The sequence below is a fragment of the Crocuta crocuta genome, unplaced genomic scaffold (assembly GCF_008692635.1).
Source record: "Crocuta crocuta isolate KB4526 unplaced genomic scaffold, BGI_CrCroc_1.0 scaffold4, whole genome shotgun sequence".
Lineage (NCBI taxonomy): Eukaryota > Metazoa > Chordata > Mammalia > Carnivora > Hyaenidae > Crocuta > Crocuta crocuta.
Window position 1 is genome coordinate 754,999 of NW_027529996.1, and position 24,437 is coordinate 779,435.

General features: G+C 37.9%; 1 protein-coding gene across 3 annotated transcripts; it reads right to left on the minus strand.

Annotated features, from left to right (window-relative positions):
• Window positions 1-212: 212 nt before the first annotated feature.
• Window positions 213-20,112, minus strand: RIMOC1 (RAB7A interacting MON1-CCZ1 complex subunit 1). 3 transcript variants are annotated; one of them, XM_077763438.1, is made up of 8 exons: window positions 19,832-19,916; window positions 18,904-18,958; window positions 16,111-16,217; window positions 11,010-11,153; window positions 8,387-8,518; window positions 7,156-7,270; window positions 4,154-4,436; window positions 213-341 (listed from the first exon to the last, which is right to left on the minus strand). In XM_077763438.1, exons 1-8 carry the CDS (start codon window positions 19,832-19,834, stop codon window positions 305-307), a joined length of 876 nt encoding a protein of 291 aa, XP_077619564.1. In that variant the 5' UTR covers window positions 19,835-19,916; the 3' UTR covers window positions 213-304. The 3 variants fall into 3 exon arrangements, with proteins under 3 accessions (XP_077619564.1, XP_077619565.1, XP_077619563.1); XM_077763439.1 differs by lacking the exon at window positions 18,904-18,958 and having other exon boundaries at window positions 4,250-4,436; window positions 19,832-20,112; XM_077763437.1 differs by lacking the exon at window positions 18,904-18,958 and having other exon boundaries at window positions 19,832-20,112.
• Between the last annotated feature and the right edge of the window lie 4,325 nt (window positions 20,113-24,437).

Sequence of the window (24,437 nt, forward strand, 5' to 3'; positions counted from 1 at the left end):
AGAGAACTACAGAATCCTGGATTCTGTTGCAGATAGGGTGTCCTTATTAGAGCCAGAAAAGGAGCCCTGGAAGGTGGCAAGAGTGCCAAGCAATACAAAACTAGCATGTCATCCAGTTGTGTGTTTTTAAGAATGCCATTAAAACGAAGCTGAGAATACGTTTAGGCACAGTTCTCACTTCAATGAACATCACAGAATCCACAGTAGGAGGGTAAAGGTAGGAATGTAATTTTATTGTGGGATTTCAGCCATAACCCTTACCTCACTCTATGCAAAGGAATGAGGGAAATTCTTGTCATGAAACTTAATCAGCATCAAACAATTCATAGTAGCCAGGAACCCTATAAATGCCACAAAGCAGATATGCCTTTAAGTTTCAAAGCCTACGTTGAAACTTAACTACGTAACATAAAAAAATTCACACTGCAAAAGAAACACACAAATTTAAGGATTATAATAAAAATCCTTTAACAGTTTTAGTAACCATCAGAAAACTCGAAATGGAGAAAAAACCCTCGTGTAATAACACAACAAGGCCTTTAGGTTCCCACTCACTCATTAGTGAAGCCCACACTGCAGAACACCTTAAATGTAATCGAAGGAAAAAAGGTCTTAAGTAGTGACTGACTCATTCCTTAGAACCTTCCATAAGGAAGAAACTTTATGAATGTATTGAATGTGCAAGGCATTTAACCAAAGGGACAGAATTTGAAAACGCTAATGCTAAAGTATATAGTCATGCCTTCCCAACAACCATACATAAAACAGCATTCTTCTCCAGAGTCACACAACCCCTTTACCCTGCTTTATTCTTCAGAGCACTAACCACTTAACACATAATACATTTATTTCTTCAAATGTGTTAACTTCCTCCACTGGAACATAAACTCCAAAAAAATGATGTTTTACAAAGCTATGTCATCAACACCTAAGCTGAAAGCTGGCACGTAGCAGGCACATAAAAATTGTTGATGAGGGAATTATAGTGCTTTCCTGATGTAGAGTATCTGTTTTCTTAAGATACTCTGCACTAAATGAAATAGAATTTACTTAGGTTTAACATAAACATACAAAAACCTGTTGTTCATTGTTTTGTAATACACCCAAGTAAAAACCACTGTCTAACTGTTATGGTCTATAGATTATTCTCCAATTACGTGGGGAATGGAAAAGTTGTACAAAAAGCACCCAGTAGCACCCTCATAACTATACCAGACAGTGAAAGACCCAAGTGGCTCCCAAGGGTCATAAAGGCAAAATGGAAGTTCCCATTTCTGAAGAGAAAGTTACGGTTTTCTCAGGTTCCAAATCTATATAATACTTTACTCCTCTGAGAACTAATTTCTTTTTTTGCCTTATTAACCACTGGTGTAGAGGGCATGGTGGTTTGGAATCTAATAGCAGCAACCCTTTTGTGCAGAGTTCGGCACTTAAGAACCATGTCTCTTATTAATTAAAAACCAAACCAAACCAAAAAACATCACTAAGGGCCTACCATTCATTAAGCACAATGTATGAAGATACATTTTTTAAATATGGAGTCCACCAACTCATAAGGAAAAGAACTATAAAGCAGTGTTCCCTGTTTGATAACATGGGAAGGAATATTAAGGGAACAGAAGCAGAGGAACATTTAACATTACTGAAAAGCGCTGAAAAAACCTTATGGATCCAGAATCACTGAAGCTGAGTCCTAAAGCATAAGTATTCAGTTGGCCACAAAGAAGGGCAAAGCATTCCTGGCTGAAGTAATAAGATCTGCAAAGAATAGTGATACTGAGGTGAAAAACACACAGCACATTGGGAAAGGAACTGGAAGTCTTTGCAATTGATCATGATGCTCCAAAAGGTGGGGGTGGGGAGCTTGTGGTTCTAAAAACATACCAAAAATGATTTAAATCTTTATACTTAGAAAGCACAAAGGTATTTTTATAGTAAAACTGCTTAAAAAGCTATGTTAAATAAAAATATCTGTTGTGTAAGGATAAGTAAGGAGACAGGGGCAGGGATAGGGAGATTTTTCCTTGTACCAAGAGGCTCTATCAGAATGTTTATCAAAAAGCAGCCTGGGTTGTAAATGTCTGAGAACACTGAACTAGAACATTACATGGGATGCACTACAGAGAGAAAACTGGGAAGGTAGACAGAAACTAGATTGTGGCATTCTTTGTTGCCTTGCTCTGTGAAGAACCAAAAAACAAAACCAAAACCAAAAACACAGAAAAACAAAACATGAGCCAAAAAGGATTTTAAATGAAAGATGAGGGTTAGTTGCTTGGACATACTGAATTACTAAAATTATCTAAGTGAAGATATTTAATAGGCAGTTAGAAAGAAGGCTCAGAGAGCAGGAGAAGCTGTGATTCGAGTTGCAAGTCTAGAAGTCAGCCTAACATTATAGCTGTCAGAAGCATCCAGGGCTATGAATGACATCACCTAGGAATATTTAAAATTAAAAAGAGAGAGAGAGAGAAAGAGAGAAGGAAGAAAAAGGGGAGGGGGAGAGAAAGCAGACCTTCAGGGAAGACCGATACCTAAGGGGCAAGCAGGAAAAAAAAGCAGCCCCAGGGGAAATGAGGAGAGGTGGAGATCAGCTTTCAAAAGGAAGCAGGTGACCTCTTTTCTTCTAAAAATGGGGAAAATGAGTAAGCGAAGCTGGGAAATAGAAATCGAACTCCTCATAGTCTGAATTTTCTAAGATTGGACCAAGAGCCATATGCTAAGGGAGGAGATAGAGGACATGAAGAAAGTGGTGAGGTTTACATTAGCCACGATGAGAAAAGGAGAGGACCCACAGCAGGAATGAACAAAAGGCTTAACCTGAAGGCTCTTCTAAAGTTGAAGAGGGATTACCCCTTGAAGGGCTACATGAACTTCACACAGGACACAGCATTCCAGAAAAGGTGTGTGACAGGATAAATTCAATGGCGAGATGTGCAAAATGGTTAGACTGAAGGCCAAGGGGACAACGGACTTGAAGGGGCTGTGGAGAGCACTTCATCTGGTGCCCCTTATAAAGCTGAAGCTTGACAGAGAAAGAAGAAAATCTGAAAGGGGCTGATGGTTTAGGAAAAAGAGGAACAGTCAAGAGGAGAAGGCTGCGAAGAAGCTAAAAAGACAACAAAATAGAAATAAAGGGAAAGAAAAATCAAGAAAAATGAGAAAGTGAAAAACCTGGAAAGATATGAACTGTTATCAGTTACTGAAATTTAAGATTTCAGAAAGAGAAATTTAAGGTGGTGATTGTCAGTCATGGTGTAGCCATGGCAGTACGTTCTGGAATGTGATGAAGTCACTGGCACAGAAGTCAAGGGTATCAGGAAGGTATTAGACAGATCATCCCAAGATGAGAGGAGTTGAGGTAGACAGAAATACTGTAAGCAAGATAGCAAGTTAGGTTCTCTGGCCTTTATCACTCATCTCTATCATTAAAGACAAAAATAGTAAAATTTCAATACATCTGAAAAGGTGTGCTCTAAACACATATGAGCTAATGACGGACTAACCTAACTTGGTTTCATCTTCATTACTCATTTGATAAGCCATCCATCTTCTTTTAAACAAAACAGGAAAATCATTTGAAAATGTTTATATAATACCCAATAGCATAAGAATTTTAAATAATATTAGTAATACATGGTGAAAAAAAATGAAACAATTCTTTCGTGGCTTTTCATTATCTTATTCTGGAAATGGCAGTATTTAAATACTAGTCAAAATATTCTATTTTGCCCATTTTTTATCCATCTCTAGCAATGAGGTGACTTGATTTTAATCTCTGAAGCATAGCTTCAAGATAGACTTAAAAATAATCTAAAGGTATTTAAAATGGTCAATTTTATGTCACAATAAAAAAAGCCACCTAAAGTAATAAAAAAATTCCTAAAAAACTAAACTGGAGTCCTACTTAGAATTAGTTACAGGATGGCTGAATTAAAATAACATACATGCCATCTTAGAAATTAAAGAACTGCTCCTTCATAAATTTAAAAATACAAGATGGTGATGGCATTTAAAAATAGGTAACCATGCTGGTTATCTTTATTTGGTGTTAACATTCTTAAGCTCAGTGTCAATATGTCTTCTTTTCTGAAACTTTTCCATCTCACGGGTTGTTTTGTTTTTCTCTTTGAAAAGGAATATGTGAACTTACTGGTTAGTATGATGCTGAAAGAAGTTTAAAATTTGTTTTGCATTTGCTGTATTCCATTCTTGTTCTTTAAGGGGTCCTTCACACACAGATACATACTTTTTCAAAATTTTTTCTCCTACTTCTCGGAAATCCAAGGGTTCTTTCTGTGTCATGCAGCTTGCTCCGGAAACACCAGTATCCACTTCATGATTTTCTGGCTGTTGATCTGCACAATGCTTCAATCCCCAGTAACACATTTCTCCGCTGTACATCATAGCCAGCAAATGAATGTCACTAAATATTCCTGGGAGAATCAGTTAGGTTGAGAGATTAGAATTTAAATGTTTAAAAAGACACCTTGGTTATTAAAACTCTAATAAATTCCTTTTATGTCATTAAACATTTCCCCTTCTCATTTAACAGTTACACTAGAAAAGCCAAATAATCACTAATACAATCTGCATTTAATTGGGATTGCTATCTCTGTTTTACCTATAAAAGAGGTCCATCATCCCATAAACCCCCAAAAAACAGAGTTTGTCAGGGAATTTTTTTTTTTTTAAGAATCATTTAGCTCACTATGTTCTTAAGTTCTAAAGAAATTATCACTGAGTAATTTCTTTACACTGGGTAAATTATCACTGAGATCTGGCCACAAAAATGTTCTGAATTCATATAGAACTTTTAAAATTCATATTAAGGATTATTCAGATTTATGTTTCATATTAGCTAATAAAATTTAAAAATAATTAGAACCTCTCTGATGGGATCTCAGGAAGAATTCAGCCTACAGAAACGTAGGCTTCCTGGCTTCTAATCTGCATCTTGAGAGAGATGAAGTAGCGAGAAGCAGACTGCTTTCAGAGAGCACAAGATGCCAAAACAGAAGAGGACCTAGCCCTGTGGAAAAAGTGCTATGGAGTAGACATTGTTGTTGTTTTATTCCTTCCCCTGGAAAAAAGAGACTCCTATCTGTCCCTTTTGATTCTCCTATTGAAGAAGCAGTGGAAGCTAGGAGCTAGTGCAATCAAATTATGATTGAAGAGAAGACACTAGTAGCACAAACATCCTGAAGAGAAAATTCCAGGCCGTAGGAGTATACTACCCTATGACTAGAAATGGGAGAATAAGGGAAATTGGTGACTCCTGATGCTTTGCTTGGTTCTAAATAGGCTTTGGTGCCCATCCCTACTTTTCCTTTCACATCAATCCATATGGGTGGTTGAGGAGATTTTAGAAAGGCCACTGTGAATGCAGCTAATCAGTTTACTAGTTACCTGCAAGAAAGACTTCCTACATATAAATCAAAACCCCACGTCTGTCAAAACAGGCCCACTGGAGGAGCATTTGGTATACACAATTTTTAGGACAGCTACTTGCCTGAATTAACTGAAAATAACAACTTTCAGTAGCTTAAATCATGCTGTTTTTCTAAGTGAGGTTTTCAAATAAAATGGAAAAACCCACAAAAGCTAACAAAGAAAAAAGGATAATTAAAACTTACTTATAAAACTGATATACAGTATTTTCCTTAAGTTTTCTTCTTCTCAATATTTGATTTCTCCCCATTAAAATTTTACATGAAGTAAAAAGAAAGTTTACGTATATAATCTAATGTCACTTGCCATCTATGTGACCTTCAACACATCTTTATAAAGAGATGATAAAAATAAGTGGTTCCTCCCTCCCACACCCCCGTCGAAAACCCAAATGATGCTCTGTATCCAGTTCCTAATATATTTAAGTGGAGAGATATTTAAACAGGAACAAACAGTTGCCACTCAGTATTCATTCTTCCCTTCTTTCTTAGTTAAGAGACAACTTTATTTGGGATGGCAGTCTATCGGATGAAGGGCTATACTGTAAATCCCGGGTTCCCTTGTGCCCGTATGAAGCCATGTGATTAAGTTATTGCCAGTGAAATATACGTGGAAGTTTTAAGTGTCAAAAACTTCTAAGAAGGTTACTCCAAAGGAGCAGTCTTGGCTAAAAGAAACATCCTTTTGCCATTCCTACAGACTGAAGCATAGGTGAGATGAAAAGACCTGCAAGAGCACGTTGAGACATTGAGAATACAATATGCAACAGAGGTGCGTGTTGCACACGTCTGGGAAGTACTATGTACATGTATTCTGTATAAATGCCTCCCTCTGAAGCTATAAGGCTGCACTTCTGAAGATGATGGAGGAAAAAGAAGCCTGATAGGAACCACCATTACCAGCTTAAGACGGTTTCTGTTTTGTTTCTTTTTAATGTTTATTTATTTTGAGAGTGCAAATGGGGGAAAGCAGAGAGAGAGAGAGAGAGAGAGTTAGAGAGAGAGAATCTAAAGCAGGCTCCAGGCTCTAAGCTGAGCTGTCAGTACAGAGCCCGATATGGGGCTTGAATCCATGAACCGCAAGATCATGGCCTGAGAGGAAGTCAGACGCTCAACCGACTGAGCCACCCAGGTGCCCCTCAAGACCATTTTTATGTGAAAAAGCAGTAAATTTCTACTTCTTTATAAGTTAATTCCAGGGGCACCTGGATGGCTCAGTTGGTTAAGCATCCAACTCCTGACTTAGGCTCAGGTCATGATCTCAAGGTTCATGAGTTGGAAGCCCGAGTCGGGGTCTTCACTGACAGTGCAGGGCCTGCTTGGGATTCTCTCTCTCTCCCTTTCTCTCTGTGTGCATGGCTCCTCAGCTTGTGTGCATGGCTCTCTCTTTCTCTCTCTCAAAATAAATAAACTTTAAAAAAAAAAGTTACTTCCAGTCTCTGTTTCAAGTAGCTGAATCTAATGCCTAACTGGGGATACAAAATAAATAAACACAACATGATATATAATTCTTTCAAAGTTACTACAAAGAGAAGAGCAATTCTTTTCTTTTTTACATGAGAAAATATTTAAAAGCCTTTTTATTTTTTGGTGGATAATGTACCTTAAATTTATTTAAATCAGAGTAAAGTCTAATAAACTTCTTAAAAATTAAAAAGAAAAAACAAACTTTAAAACAGGAAACTGCAAAAAGAGATCACATTACCTTCACTCAATAATTGAGCTGTGTCTAAGTCTTGGAAAGAAACTCCTTCGTTTAACTGGATAGGACACCGGTAATTTAGCATCTGTAGCAAGTAACTGATTCCATCAATAAGGTACTAAATGAAAATCAGGCCAAAGAATTATAAGTATTATATGAAGAGCTGTAGAAACTTCAATTGTTAACTCCCCCCCCCATTCTTTACTTAAGAGGAAACTGACTAGTTTGTAGACATATCTTATGGTTATTATATCACAATGGTAGAAGGACCCACGCAACCCCAAAACTTTTATAAATATAACCTTCCAAATGCTCCAATTAGCAAAAGAGTATGGGAGATAAAAAAGAAATAAGTAACCAAGAACACATGATTCAGTAATCTATTTGTCAAAGATGTTAACAGAGGAAGAAAAAGATAAAGATAATAATTAATTAATTGCTCAATAACAGTTTATTAAAACATGTGAAATACTATGATCAAAATTTTGTATCAAGTGTAACCTCTCATTTCTAAGCCCACATAAATTATGTATACAACCAACTCAAGTTTGAATTCTTAGTGAAACAATGTAAGATAGGTTCTTTGGATTGATGGATTCAGTCAGAAGAATCAAGATGAATCAGAGGACTACAGGGTTATATAGCAGGGTCATGGGGGTTCTTTATGAGTGATCTGCTGACAAAGAGAGGATCACAGCCAAGTTTGTCTTCTTCAGGCCAAAAATATGCTTAGAAATTAATACAGATGGTCTATCTTGTATTTTAAAAAATAAAAATCCTGGGGCGCCTGGGTGGCTCAGTCAGTTAAGTGGCTGACTTCGGCTCAGGTCATAATCTCACAGTTCGTGGGTTCAAGCCCTGCGTGGGGCTCTGTGCTGACAGCCAGCTCAGAGCCTGGAGCCTGTTTCGGATTCTGTATCTTCCTCTCTCTCTGACCCTCTCCTGCTCACGCTGTCTCTCTCCCTCTCTCAGAAATAAATAAAACATTAAAAAAAATAAAAAATAAAAATCCCAAACATAAAAAAAAAGCCTAGTTTACAAAGGCTTTCACATGCTATCTTATTTAATCTTCACAAGAATTCCCATATGTTTAAGAAGACATAGCTTGTAAGCAGAAGACCTGGAGTGCAAACCCAGACCCTTTGAATCTACTACTTTCTTTACTACACCAATGACAGCTTTTTGAAACCTATAAATGTCAACAATCTAAAATGTATAAGGAACACCTTTTCACCTTTTTAAGCAAACTGGATTTTCTCGTGAGCCACTCTCTCCTTTTGGTCAGAGAATGACAGTACATATAAAGTAGAGCGCCTCTTCTCCAAGAGAGACATTCCAGGAGTTCGTCCCCAAGCAAATCGGAGGGCTGAAACACAATAAAGACTTAGCTAAAAAAAGAAACCTCACATCTGTAAAAATCAAAATTAAATTTCAAAATACTGAGCAATTCAAAACAGTTTCATTTCACAAAATTGGCCCTCTACTTGGCTACTTATTCATGAATGCCTTACTTGGTTTGAATCAATTAGAAGGTTAGAAATCTACTGTTATGTGAATATTAGAATAACTACTCCAATTTATAATTTTCTAGAAAATTATGTTTAAGTATTTTAGTAGCCAATTCTAATATACCTGAAGTACAAGTATTCCATAATCTGATTAAAAAGATAAATTTTCATTCAATAAATCATGCTGGGAAAATTGGACAGCCATATGCAAAAGAATGAAACTGGATTACTTTCTTACACCATACACAAAAATAAACTCAAAATAGAATAAAAATCTAAACGTAAGACTTGAAACCACAAAAGTCCTAGAAGAAAACATCAGGCAGTAATTTCTTTGATATTGGCCTTAGCAACATTTTTCTAGGTATTTCTCCTGAGGCAAAAGAAACAAAAGCAATAAACTACTGTGACTACACCAAAATAAAAAGCTTCTGCACAGCAAAGGAAACCATCAACAAATGAAAATTCAACCTACTGAATGGCAGAAGATGTTTGCAAATGGTAAGATAATATACCTGAGAAAGGGTTAATATCCAAAACATATAAAGAATCTATATAGCTTAACATCAAAAAAACCCAAATAATCCAATCAAAAAGTGAACAGAGGAAGTGAACAGACATTTTTCAAATGAAGATATATAGAGATGGCCAACAGACACATGAAAAGAAGCTCAACATCACTAATCATCGGGGAAATGCAAATACAAGCCACAGTGAGATATCACCTTGCACCTGTCAGAATGGCTAGAATCAAAAGGAGAAGAAAATAAGAAGTGTTGGTAAGGGTGTGGAGAAAAAGGAACCCTTGTACACAGCTGGTGTAAATTGGTGCAGCCACTAAGGAAACAGTATGAATGTTCCCCACCAATGAAAAACAGAACTACTGTATGATCAAGTAATTCCACTACTAGGTATTTACCCAAAACAAAAAGACTAATTTGAAAAGATATATGCATCCCTATGTTTACTGTAGCATTACTTATAATAGCCAAGGCATGGAAACAACACAAATGTCTGTTAATAGATAAATGGATAAAAAAGATGTGGTAGATAAATACAAAGGGTTATCATTTAGCCATAAGAAGGAATGAGATCTTGCCATTTGTGAGAACATGAAAAGACCTACATGGTATCATGCTAGGTGAAATAAATCAAACAAAGACAAATACCTTGTGATTTATCTTACATGTGAAATCTAAAAAACAAAACAAATGGATAAACAAAAAGCAGAATCAGGCTCATAAATACAGAGAACAAACCGATGGTTGCCAGAGGAATGGGCCAAACAGGTGGAGAGAGAGTGGGATATACAGGCTTTCAGTTATGGAATGAGTTAAATCACAGGGAAAATGGGTACAATGGTATTGTAATTGCCTTCCAAGAAGCAGCTACACTTATGAACGTAGTGTAACACACACAGTTGTTGAATCACTATACCCTACACCTGAAACTAATGCAACACTGTATGTCAACACTTCAATAAAAAATAAGTGTTAAAAAAGAATAACTTTTTAGAAATCTGTTACTTGAAACAAGACGACACTTGTATTACTGTTAGAATAAAATAATGAAAAAATATGAATATAAAGTTTTAATATATCAAATGTTTACTATGCTGTATCATTTAAAACTTGGGATTATTTGTTCCCACAGTTAGCATCCCCTGATAAACACATAGAGCAAAATAAATAAATACATAAAAATAAAAATCTAGGTAAAGAGAGTCAGCAGACAATTAAAGATAATATATTATTTGCTTGGAAGAATAGCCAAGGCTAGACAAAAATCTCGGAATCATCTAAACAGAGATGATAGTAAAAAGCATGTGAACAGGCTGTCAAGCAGACAGAACAGAAATGGTCAGAAGACTAAGAAGACATCCTTGGTGAGGGTGTATCTTTCCAGGATGGGAGAAAGGGGAGACGTTTGGGGAAGAGCAAGAGCAAGTCTCGGAGGGCCTAAGAGGGATGGGGTGATCAATGGGAAGGCAGGCAGCAAATGCCCAGGAGGAAATGGGACTGTAAAAAGGACAAGAGATGTGGTAATTAGATCACTAGGGACCTTCAAGAAAACAGCATCTGCAAAAGTAAAGGGGGCAGAAACAGCATATATCTGTGTCTAGAAAATGATCAGAGCCAGTAATTCCAATACAACTCCATCATGCAAATATCCTGAAACATGTATGTGATACTTCAGTTGTGATGTTGGTCTGAAGTGTTAAACTCTCATACATTCCCTCCTTCAATCTTCATTTTAAACAGACACAAAGACACATTCCAGAAGAAAAAATTACAGACTCTAAAGAGCAGTACAGCATTCCACCATAATGCATATGAGTACAAAACTTACTTTTGGATGCATATTATTTTCTTTAATTAAAATTTCTGGTTCTGAAAGAAAACTGATCAGCTCTTTTACTTTCTGTGAAGAGTCCTCAGGAAAATCTTCATCTACTAGTTTGTTCTCCTCAAAATACGTCATGTCCAAAATGGCCTGCAGTAAAACAAATAAAAGTATCCCTAAATGATTGAAATGTGAATAACTTACATTTTAACTTTATGCTTTATTAGACAATTAAATTTGAAAAGTGGGAAAAATGTCTAGCTGTACACATAATCTCTGACAGCTTCATAGGAAACCTCAAGGTATTTTGCTAAAATACTGAATTAAGGATAATCTTGCTTCTCTCAAAAAATAAGTAAGACTTTAAGCTAATCATATATGATATTAATTTTGAAAAATATAATTATTGTTCTTTGCAATTTACACATACATACTTCCTGAACATTTTCTGAATATCTGCTATATCAATTTAAGATCACTATCTCTAGTTTTATATATTGAATCTTCCAATGATTTATTTGTTTCTTCAAATGTAGAGCCAGCATTTGGGGAATATGTATTCTGTCACCCAATAAAGGCAGCATATAACTAACATTATGCAATTTAAATACTAAATCCCCATTCCTAAATACAAGATGCTCTGTTCAAGTGCCTTAGAACTGCCAAGCCTTTCCCTTTTTTTTAATTTACTGAACTAAGACTAAGGAAACTGAGTTTAACCACTAATCACCCAACTAACCAAAGACAGTCAATTTTATTGATAAAATAAAGAAACTGTTTTTCAAAGTTTCTTGCTTTGAGGATAAAATGAATGAACATATGTAAAACACATAGAACAATAATTAGCATCCAGGGCTACTTACGTGCTAAGTGCTCTTATGTTGAAGGACTAAGTCAGGAAGGGCAAATCATCCCACAGGTAGTTACTTGTTGATTCAGAACCATAATTAGGGTCCAAGGGGGCCTGGGTAATTTAAATCTATATCTCTAAGTCTTTCATCTTATCTTCAGAAATAAATTCAAGTGTTTGAAGGGTGGAAGTTAATTAAGATGGAGGAATGGGGGAAGCTTGCCTCTTCCCTATAAAAGAGCTAGATAAATATCAAGTCATTCTAAACACCCAAGAAATCGATTGACTGAAAGAATAAAACTACAAGTGAAATTGTGGAAGGTAGGATCTACAGAGAGTTGATTTGAGAGAGTTGATTTGGGGGATATAAGAACTGAGGGTGCTCCAGAGGAGAGGGAGCCCTGCTAACAGAGACTACTTCAAAATACTATAAGGAGTGAAGCACAAAATATCAAGTTTTAGAAGTCCACCGCGGCCAAGGCTGTGCCTGACTTAGTAGTACTCTGGTGGGGAAGGAGAGTGGAGACCAGCAGTTGACAGCGTGGCCTGAGGATTCCCTAGGGACTGCTGGGGGAGAAATAGTGCCCCTGCTTGGAGTACATCTGGGAGTGGTACCAAAGCCTCCTAGGAGACACAAGAAAGGGTGGTGCTAAGATGCTGCACTATTCCCAGGCAAAGGAGCAGGGACACTGGCTGAGGACAGCGAGTGTTGGTGTCAGTTTTCTGCTCCACTTTGCCGTGAACTCCGAACCACTGCAACCACTTTCCTGGGACACTTGGCAAGTGGCAACAGCATGGCGAGATCCTGCCCCAGAGGATCAGCACAGGCCCTGCTGCACAAGTCCCTAAAATCTGGAGTTTAGAAACCCAGCAATATACCTGAGATAAAACAGATAAAACCAGACATCATGAAGACAGAGATCTGATGAAAGCCAGGGACACAAGAGAAGTGACTGTCTCTCTTCTGTGAGGCCTACATGAAAAGTAGCAGGCACAAGCTCTCTGCTCTGGGGATGAGAGCCAGGCAAAGCCATTTTGCAACTCCCTCCCCACCACCATCAGCACTGAGCAACCTCAGTGAACCAAATAGCACCACCAAGTGAAGACCAGGGTGCTAACAATAAGCACGGCCCTCCCTGCGCCTTGCATGTGCATCTCTACAAGGGCAAGTAGACCTGAGAACCAGTGCAACAAACCCTTCCCCCAGAAGACAAGCACAAATCCCTCAGATGCACCAAATCTACTGATCATAGACTGCTGTCAAGCTTTAGTGCTAGCTTCCTATTTATCATTTTTTTAATTAAAGTTTTTTAAACTTTTCATTTTACTTATATATACGTATACACACATAAATGTATAAATATAAAAATAAATGTCATATATATATGTATGTATGTATATATGTATGTATACGTTTTTTGGGTCTAGCTTTGTTTAGCAAGCCGACCAAAACACATAGAATCTAGCTTTAGTTTTTTTTTTTTATGGACAAAATGACATGACAGAGGAATTCACCCCCAAGAAAAGAAGAGGAAGTAGAAGTAATGGCCAGGGATGTAATCAATACAGATATAAGTAACATGTCTGAACTAGAGTTTAAAACAACAAGTATAGGGATGCCTAGGTGGCTCTGTCTGGTAAGCATCTGACTTCGGCTCAGGTCATGATCTCATAGCTTGTGAGTTCGAGCACTGCTTCGGGCTCTGTGCTAACAGCTCGGAGCCTGGAGCCTGCTTTGGATTCTCCCTCTCTATACCTCGTCCACTCACACTCTGTCTCTCTCTCTCAAAAATAAACATTTAAGAATAATAAATAAATAAATAATAAAATAAAATTATAAAGATCCTAGGTACGCTTGAAAAAAGCACAGAAAACATTAGAGAATCCTTTACTGCAGAGATAGAAGAATTAAAATCTAGTCAGGCCAAAATTAAAAACCCTATAAATGAGATGCAAACCTGATTGGATGGTATAAAGAAGATGAACAAAGCAGAGGAAGGAATCAGTAATAGAGAAGATAAAATCATGAAAAATAATGAAGCTGAGAATAAACAGTATTAGGTCACAAAGTCAGACTTAGAGAATTCAGCAATTTCTTAAAACATAATAACACTCATATCATACGAGTCCCAGAAGATGAAAAGAAAGAAAAAGGGGCAGAGGTGACTGGGTAGCTTAGTTGGTTAAGCATCCGACTTCAGTTCAGGTCATGATCTGGTTCATGGGTTTGAGCCCTGCATTGAGCTCTGTGCTAACAGCTCAGAGCGGAGCCTGGTTCAGATTCTATGTGACCCTTTCTCTCTGCCCCTTCCTTGCTTGTGCTCTCTCTCTCTCAAAAATAAATGATAAAAAAAAAAAAATTAGAAGAAAGAAAGAAAGAAAGAAAGAAAGAAAGAAAGAAAGAAAGAAAGAAAGAAAAAGGGGCAGATGGTTTATTTTAGCAAATTATGGCTGAAAACTTCTCTAAATTTGGGAAGGGACAGACATCAAAATTTAAGAAACACAGAGAACTCCCATTAAATTCAATAAAAGCCAGTCATCACTCAGACACATCACAGTCAAATTCACAAAATACACAGACAAGGAAAGAATCCTGAAAGCAGCAAGAAAGAAAAGACCTTAACCTGCAAGGTAAGACAAATCAGGTTTAAACAGAAGGCAATGGAAGGATATATTCAAGGTCCTGAATTGGAAAATATGCAGCTAAGAACACTTTATCCAACATGGCTTTTGTTCATAATGATAGGAGAGATAAAGAGTTTTCCAGACAAAAAAAAAAAAAAAAAAAAAACTAAAGGAGTTTGTGACCACTAAGCCAGTCCTGCAAGAAATATTAAAAGGGACTCTCTGAGTGGGGAAAAAAGACCAAAAGCAATGAAGATTAGAAATCTTGTTATTAGAACTTGTTATGACGAGCACTGGGTGTTGTAAGTGATGAATCCTTGAATTCTCCTGAAACCAGTATTACACTGTAGGCGAAGTAACTAGAATTTAAATAAAAATTTGCAAAGAAAAAAAATGTTTAGAACTCTCTCATTGAAAGAAATGATACAAGCAGGCAGGCTTCCAAAGGGAAAGAAAGCCAGGCAAAGCTCTGCCAAATAACAGCAGCACTTTGGGTTTTATGAGTAGCTGTTATAGGTTCATTTAACCATGATATCTGAAGGCAGAAACCAGCTTTATGTACCTCCTGATAAAAAGCAGAGCACTAGGCCCCTAAGTGCTAGACATGTGTACTTTGAAAGCTTAACTATCTTTACTCTTCATAACCACTTCATCTTCATTATCAACTAAAGCATATAAAGCACTCTGTCAACTGTAAAGTGCTATAAGAACGTTAATTACTATAATGAAATTATGTTTCTTAATGTCAACTTGCCTCAGCAGGGTTTGAGAAAACCAACCAAATAGGTCTCCATACAGAGACCTGAATTTGAAAGGAAAGTTAAAAAATTGGGGTTGGGGGGGAGACTGGGATACAGAAAAATCTTACAGAGATGCATAAAATAGCAGGAGAGTGATATGGAGAATCCAAAAAAAAAAAAAAATGAATTTCAGGGGAAAAAATTATCAGGGACCTTACAGAGACCTTTATTCCCTCCGAATAACTTTCAAAAGCTTGGAAATTGCATGTACTAGTGTTTTGCTTAATGAAATATAAAGGGAAGCAAATCTGCTATCTGCAAGATTTGTTTTCTTTAACAATATATTAAATAACAAATCTTACTTCTTTGTATACTGCCTCCAAGTTTCAACTCTACATGTTTTATACATACAGGGGTTTTTTGACCAAAATTAAACACTTTATTTTTTTTAAGTTTATTTACTTAATTTTGAGAGAGAGTGAGAGCAAGCAAGCATAAGCATGCAAGTGGTGGTGAGACAGATAAAGAGCCTGAAGCAGGCTCCCCACTGTCAGCACAGAGCCCCGTGTGCAGCTTGATCCCACCAAACGTGAGATTGTGATCTGAGCCAAAACCAAGAGGTGGATGCTTAACCAACTGAGCTACCCAGGTACCCTAACACTTCATTTTTTTTTAAGACTTAATTTTTAAGTAATCTGTGTACCCAATGTGGGGCTCAAACTTACAACCTCAAGATGAGGAGTCGCATGCTCTACGAACTAAGCCAGCCAGGTGCCCCAAAAATCAAACACTTTAAATAAATTGGTTTCACTACACCTAAACTTTGGAGTCAATCATCTTATTTAAGCAATCTGTCCCCATATCATCTCAGAAACCACATCTGTTTCAGTACCTGTGTGTAAAGTTCTAGAAGATTTGATGGATTTGAACATTCTTTGTCTTCTCCACACAGAAGTTTCAATTTTTCTAGAGCTGCAGAGGCCCGAATTAAAAAGTGATCTGTAAGAGATAAAAAGATGAATTTCATATACTGTCAAGGTATGTTTTAAACAAAAAAAAAAGGTGTATCTGAAATGATATTATGTTACAGCATGAAGCCACAAAATGGTAGTAATATCTTTTGTAAAATATGAAGTATATCATAATTGTCTAATCCTACTTAAATTCATCACAGTAATTTATTTTGAATAGCTAGACTGAACTTCTCTAGGTTCAGTTGCCATTTCTTAAATGCAATTTGTATTTTCATTTCATAATGCTGCTTTTATGAGGCTGACATACTCAAAATACTTAAATAATAAATGTAAAACTTACATTCAAATAATGCAAACAATATACATAAATCTACAGAAAGGGCTTCCACCGAAAACTTAAATTTCATAAATGTATTTCGTACAAAGAACATAACTGATTAAATCAAAAGTGCCATAAAATGTAAGATCTGAGCAATTATAGCTTTATCCTGCGTATGTATTTATGTATATAAATAGCCATTATAATTAATATTACATAATCTAAAATAATTACATGATCCATCTGCATATTTTATTCCATTAAAAGCCTAGAAACAAATTACCTAATTCTTTAAAAACGACTTATTCTAATATGCCCTCTAAAAAAATTCACCCTACCTCCCCTCTACATTGTATAATTTCCCTGTCTCGAATATCATATTCCTTTTACTTCCATGGTTTCACCTTTTCTTAGGGATTTTTTTCCTCCCTAAACTACCAAGTGTTCACATTAAGATGCTATTTATCTATCCTTCTCTAGCATCTCATGTGGTCAAATTTAGACATGCCTACCATCAAGACTTCAAAGTCCCTGAATTTGCCCCTCTGTGCTTCCCTTCAGAAATATATATCCATTCCAACACTATGCAACAGACAGAAAACGTAGCGCCTTACTGCAGGCCCATCTGATCCAGCTTTAGCACTTATACAAATAGATTAGCTGTTCAGTGTTGGAGGGAAAGCAACACCAATTTACATTATGTGGCTAGCAACCATACGATGACCTGAAGTTTTTCCAGGTGAGGCCTACCCTGTATCTAAACCAGATTCTGATTGATTTAAGGTCCACTATTCATCTGATTTGAAAGCTACTTCTTTAGCAATGCCTTCCCATCTCTCAGCCCAAAAGTAGTATCCCACAACCTACGAAAAAAAAAAAAGAAAAATCCCACTATGAAGTGATAATTGTATGGTACATGGCACTCGATATGTGTGCTTCCTTAGAAACTGAGTTGGTATTTTCTTCTTAACTTGCAAGATTATTTTAAATGTAAAGACTTGTACTGAATTCAATAAGCCATTGCTGAAGGAGTATTTCACATGAATTCCTAAGTACAGGGGAAAAGGGATAATGGCTCACATTGCAGCAAACTTTTATAAAATACAATATTTTTGCTAGAACCATTCATTTTTTTTAAATGTTTTTTATTTATTTATGAGAGAGAGACAGCGTGAGCAGGAGAGGGTCAGAGAGAGAGGGAGATGCAGAATCTGAAACAGGATCCAGGCTCTGAGCTGGCAGTCAGCATAGAGCCCGACATGGGGCTTGAACCCACGAACCATGAGATCATGACCTGAGCCGAAGTAGGACGTTTAACCGACTGAGCCACCCAGGGGCCCCAATTACTAGAACCATTCAGTCAAAGTAATGACCGGCAAGGCAAAGACAAGTGACTCTCACATAACCCCTGAAAAAAGTCCCCCTCAGTGCATACTTCTATATACTAAACATACTGTGCTTGTACAACCGAAAATAAAGAACAAAAATTGACCAGAAATAAAAAGGAGAGCAATCTTAGATAATGTCTGGTTGCATCCAATTTAATTTGAAGTAGAAAACAGAAAACTATCAATTCCTATAATGTAATACAAATATGTAGCTGTTACAGTAAAGGACACAGTTTGAGTGAATATTTTTGTTTTGTGGAAAAGAATGCCAAGTTCAGTTCAAATGTCTGCAACCATGTTTTAATAAAACTTCACAAAATAAGAAAATTTTGCTATTAATACTGATTAATAGTTTGTAATATAGATCACGATTATTTTAGTTTTAGTAAAGCTTCAAAACTTTTTTAAGTCTCCCAAAAAGGAGTGCTTGGCTAGTTTAATGGGTGAAGCATATGACTCTTGATCTTGGGGTTGTTAAGTTTGAGCCCCATGTTAGGTACAGAGATGACTTAAAACTAAAATCTTTAAAAATTAAAAAAGTAAATAAAATCTCTCAACAAGGACATATATCACTTCACTTTTTAGTTTTTTCAATGTTTATTTATTTTTGAGAGAGAGCAAGCAGAGAAGGGGACAGGGAGAGAGGGAGACAGGGTTTGAATTGAGCTCCTTGGAGAAGCATGTCTCAAACCCACCAACCTTGAGATCATGATCTGAGCCAAAGCTGGATGATTAACTGGCTGAGACACCCAGATGCCCCACCACTTTACTTTTACTTCCACTCCGTATTCTAGTCTGGATTAAAGAACTCTTCCATGGAAAAATGTGAGTGGCTTTTGGGTTCAGTGACAAGTGAATAAAAAACATTCTTTCATCTCTTTAGTCTGGTTTAAGTGGAGCTGGTATGGAGTGGAGATCACTTATTTAGAGGCAACTTGGATACACTTCCAAGTAATAGCACTACAGTCCATAAACTATTCATGTGAATCCTGGGATTCACTTACCACAAACCAAGAAAGAAGTCAACTTCACAGTAGTCTGTGGGTTTTGCAAACATTCCTAAGAAGAGACAATCAAGCAAACAATCTTTACTGGAACTTGAGCCATTTCATTGTGGACCCATTCAATAAATTGATGAACAATCAATCATCGGCAAAATGTTCCACCAGTATTTTCCTATAAATCTGATGACAATGAGTCAGACCACAAGAATTTAAAAACCTATCTGTATTACTAAATGCTCAAAACTCAAATAATGTAGAACCTATAGGGAGCTGAGATGTAATAAGGCAATTGGATATAAAAGTCGCAGTAATTCTCTAAGCCAGTCTTTGCTAATGAGAACGCTTAGACCTTTCCAAACAAGTGTTCAAACACTAATAGAGCCCTTGTGAGAACTGAGGCGATGTCCAAGAAAGAATCGTCCAAACTACACCAATGCAAAGCTCTTCTGTACTGTTTACAGCTGGATTTAGACTCCAAAACAGAAGACGAAAATTTATAAGGCGGCAATTAAAAAGTGTAACTGTTACACATGCCTCGCTATCTTTAGTGCACCTCAATCATTACTCATCTGCGTACTATCAGTCAGCTTCAACCACTCATTTAAACTTTCGTACTTTTATTCAGATTTTACTCTTTTCCCAATCGCTATTGGCAAAAAGACGAGCAGCACTGATTTGCGGGAGATGTAAGCGGTTTTCATGAGTTACGAAAAACGCAGTGTAGAGACGCAAATGCCTTGGTTTAAGGCAACGTGAGTTTCTGGAGGTGGACAATCGACCCTGCAGCGAGGGTCACAAGTGCAACCTTCGATAATTCTGGCCTGGGACCTACACCGCCCACAGGCCGCAGCCTGCAGCCCGTACCGCGGTCGAGGGCCAGCTATGAAGTACGGCCAGCCCGACCGCCCCCTCTCCTCCGCTCACTCACCATCTTCGCCGGCGGCCTCGCTAAGCTGCTGTATGTGAGCCTGAGCCGCGTCTCCGAGCTCTTCCACTCGCCTCACCACACTGGAACCTGCGGCCGCCATGGCCACAACGGGCGGGCGCGCCCCAGCCACGTGACTTCGCAGGCCCGAGGTCACCTGATTCCCCGCGTGGGCGGGGCGTGAGGGCGGAGCTCACCGGGTTGGTGGGAGGGAACCCCAACTCTGGAAGGGGGCCGGCCCAGGCGCATAAAGGTTGCTGCGGTTTATTTTTTTTCTCTCCGGTTACTTCCTCTCCCTCCCACAATCCTGAGCAATAGGGACACTTTAGGGGCTGGCATGACGTCAGGACACGCCTATCTCCCGCCCCCTCCTCTAAACCAATCGGGAGCGGCCCACGCCCTCAGGTTGGTCCAATGGGAAGCCAGCTTTCTCTGCTGCGGGGGTCGCTGGAGGGAGAGCGTGGCCGCTACTGGCTGGTTGTGGTTGGCTGGCTGGCCTAGCTCTTTTGTCTCTGGCCCCCGCTGCAGCTGCTGTCTGCAGAGCAGGCAGCAAGGTCTGGAATTAGGACTTCCCGATTTTGGCTTTTGTAGTGAAGGCGTTGCCTAAAAATCAAATGATTATAAATTCCTACTCAGAAATGGAAAGGCTGACAGCCCCCTTGTAGCACATCTAAGTTTTCGAGAGGAGAGGTTATTGTGCATCTGAGCGGGGACCTCCAAACGCTAGTATGCGTTCCTAGTCTCCGTGTTGGAGTGTCGCTTTTCCAAATCTTAATTTTAGCACCGGGTTTGTTTTATTTCTGATATGCTTTGGCTAGCCCGTATTAACATACTTTAACCATCTCACGTCCAGTGGTAGCAAAATTTTGCGTTTACAAAAAGTTCTATTGAAGGACAAGTACCATAGGATTGCACGTATAGGAGGATTAGGAGGAACTTAACGGAGGACCAAGGGGAAGAAGAAGGGGGGAAATAGTGGGGGGGAGGGAGAGAGGCAAACCATAAGAGACTCTTGAATGCTGAGAACAAACTGAGGGCTGATNTTAAAGTGCTCATAGCGTGTGAAGTTCATCCTCTCATGGGGGTTTCAAAGTCTTAGTCAACAAGTCTAATTTCTAGTTTGCATTCCCTATATTCTTGCCTCCTCAAACAAAACTTGAGTTTTGTTTTCAGTTCGACACAGCACATAGTGAATGATCTCCATCCTATCTTACTTTTTATGAAATGTAGTTTTATAATAGGAAACATTAAAAAAAGGAAAATAGTGTATTGTGATTTATAAATGATGGACTACAATGACTTCCCAGCTGACCTTTGTAACTATGGTTTCTTCCTCCTTCAATTCACCCTAAACATTGAGGATGAACAGGAATTATTAATTTTGTTTCCTCAGTGCCTTCTAAAGTGCCTGGCACATAATAAGTATTCAGAAGGTGTTTATTAGTTAAACCAAAATTCCAGGTTATCTTGTCATTATATTACTTTCTAATTAGGAAGCAAAAGGCCAGGAAGTTTGCATTATATGATCAATGTGGGCTAAAGAATCAAAATTCCAGGGGCACCTGGGTGGCTCAGCTGGTTAAGTGTCCAACTCTTGATTTTGGCTCGTCATGATCTCACAGATCATGAGTTTGAGTTCAAGCTGCATTTTCAGCTCCATGATGACAGTGTGGAGCCTGCTTGGGATTCTCTCTCCCTCTCTCTCCACCTCTCCTGCTTGCATGTGTGTGCACTCTCTCTTTCAAAATAAATAAGCTTTAAAAAAATTTTGAAGCTCTAATAAGCATTTGACGCCTCAAAAAAACCAACTTTATTCAGTGTATATTTTAAATAAAATTTACAATTCCAGTAATTCCCTAAACAACCACGGACTTTCAGTAGGAAGCACAGTTGAAACTGGGAATTATTTGCTCAACTGATACTCATGTGTGCATGTCTTCAGAGAAAGTTGGAAAGAATTAGAGAACACATAGTACAGCCCTTCATATCCAGATGAAGAAACTGGACAGAATTTGTCTATTAAATGCTCCAAACCCTAGAGTACACGATTCTGTGATTTGTCCAAGATTATACCAAAGTAAGCACCTGAAGAAGACGGTCTCACCATAAATATAAATAGAAAACAGCCAGCCCTCACCAAGAAAGGTGCTGAAGAAAGTGCTTCAAGCCAGAGAAACCCTATCGTAAAAACAATATATGAGTAATTTTCTCCAATTTTACAGTTTGTTATTTTTACTTTAAAAAACTCACATAAATAAAATAAAAATATGCTAGGTATAAAAAACTTCTCAGAGAAATTAGTAACTCATCACGATATCTTCTAAAATATATAACTGATCTATTTGTGCCATTGTCCTCATCACTGAAATATAATTGGATAAAATCCAATTAGCTGAGAAGAAATAAATCAAATCAAATTTAGAGACAGGAAGAAAGACCTTGTACTTTCCTGCAATGTGTCTCTAGTTCCCTCTACTGACAGTGTTCAATATTTATATATAGTGAGAGAGAGAAACAAGAGAAAGAAACAAGCATAGCACATATATGAAACTCACACACACATATATATGTACATATATATATATAGAGAGAGAGAGATCTGGCACAGTGAATAGCACATGCAATGACTCTGAGTTTAGAAATTGCTTGACAGTTTGGAGGAATGGAAGGAGGCCAAAGGCTCCAAGTATGAGAGGGAAAATGAAACAAGGTGAGGATTAATAGTACAGGTGAAGGTTATCTCTTGAGGTGGATGCCTCACTCATAACCATGGAAATGAACTCCAAAACCTGAAGTGAGCGCCCACTGGCCATGTCTATATTAATTGACCGTGTCTTCTGGCCATGGTCAAGTCATTTATTCAATTAAGTAATCATTAATTCAATGTTTAATGAACACCTACTGGATGCTAGGCATAAGTGTATGGTATCAAATAAGACAGAGTAACCTTTGTGGAGATAGATCAAATTGGAGATAACAGATGGATCCTGGGATAAAAATTTAACAGAAGCCAAGCGAATCAGATTTTTTTTCCTCTGGTAATTTGAAATACTGACGAGAGAAGCACAGATGTAAGACTAATCATATTAATGCCAGGAGTCCAGAGAGAAGTCTACCTGCCGCTTCCTGGGAAGGACTTGGTTTATCTCCCTAAGTCTTGGTGGCTCAACCTTTCCTTGATAGCTTCCAGTATCTTTATCCTGAAACTAATGAGAGCCAGTTCCTGTTGTCTGCAATCAAAAAACAATAATGCTGAATAGGTATAGCTTGGTAGGGGCATATCAGACAGGGCTTCTGGTGCCACATTAGGATTGTAGACTTTATCATAAGTGGAACAAGAAGCTATTGAAGTATTGTAAGCAAGGAAGTGATATGATCAGATTGTATTTTAAGGACCTGACTCTGGCTGCTGTGAAGAGAATTGAATGGCAGATTGTGAAAGAGAAGTGGATAGTTCATCTGGGAGACCATTCAGTTCTCTGGATGAGAAATAAAGTAATTCATACTAGAATGGGGACAGAGGAAATGGAGAGAAGTGATTCAATTGGATACACTATAGAAGAAGAATCAGTAGGATTTGGGGAAGGGATTGGACATGAGAGGTGCAGGAGAAAGATGTCAAGGATGAGTCCAGGTTTTTACCAAGAGCTACTTGGCCAAGGGCAGTGACATTTACTGATTCAGATCATCTGGAGGAGGTGGTGATTGGTGAGGGAGAGCAAGAATTCAGTCTTATTGATTTCTAGAGGTCTTTATGTAAACCCAAGTTGAATAAAACTTTTATCTACTCTAACTTTTTACATCCATTGAAGCAACTGGGAACCCAATTATTTCTTTTTAATTTTAATTTTTTTAATTTGAGAGATAGAGGCGGGGAGAGGAGCAGAGGGAGAGAGAGAGAGAGAGAGAGAGAGAGAGAGAGAGAGAATCATAAACAGGCTCCACACTGATCTGTTTTAAAAAAAAATTGAAGGGGCACCTGGGTGGCTCGGATGGTTGAACGTTTAACTCTTTATTTTGGTTCAGGTAATGATCTCATGGTTCATGAGTTCGAGCCCTGCCCTTTGCTGACCGTGTGGAGCCTGCCTGGGTTATTCTCTCTCTCTACCCCCACTCCCTCTCTGCCCCTATCCTGCTCACACCCTTTCTCTCTCAAAAATAAATAAACATTAAAAGAATATATTTATTTAAGTAATCTCTAGCCCAATGTGGAGCTTGAATTCACAACACCCAGATCAAAAGTCACATGCTCAACTGACTGAGCCAGCCAGGAGCCTCTGGCAATTCCATTTTGAGATTATCATCTGCCAAGAGAGAAAGAGGAAAAAAAAAAGGGAGAGAAAATTCCCCTATAAGTATAATGTTAACTAAGCTGCTCTATGTGAAAGAACTTAGGACACATTGTGGGCTGCCACAGGAATGATTAGTGTGTGATATGAAATACAACATCTAGTCTCCTAAAACCCTCCCCTGGATTTCCAAGTTGAGACTGGAGAAGGCAAAGTTAGTAACCAAATTGGAAATACATATCTGTGTGTATATGTGTGTGCATATATACATATATATATATGAGAAATATATATTAATGAAATACATTTAAACATACTAC

Bases quoted from the DNA above. Each gene is read 5' to 3' on its own strand.
- RIMOC1 (XM_077763437.1), bottom strand. From the start codon at position 19,931: ATGGCGGCCGCAGGTTCCAGTGTGGTGAGGCGAGTGGAAGAGCTCGGA. The intron at 8,519-11,009 runs GTAAGTTTTGTA...ATTGTGTTTCAG, and splicing joins AAAATAATATGCATCCAAAA to CCCTCCGATTTGCTTGGGGA. The intron at 342-4,153 runs GTAAGTTCACAT...TGGCATTTATAG, and splicing joins TTTCAGCATCATACTAACCA to GGTTCCTGGCTACTATGAAT.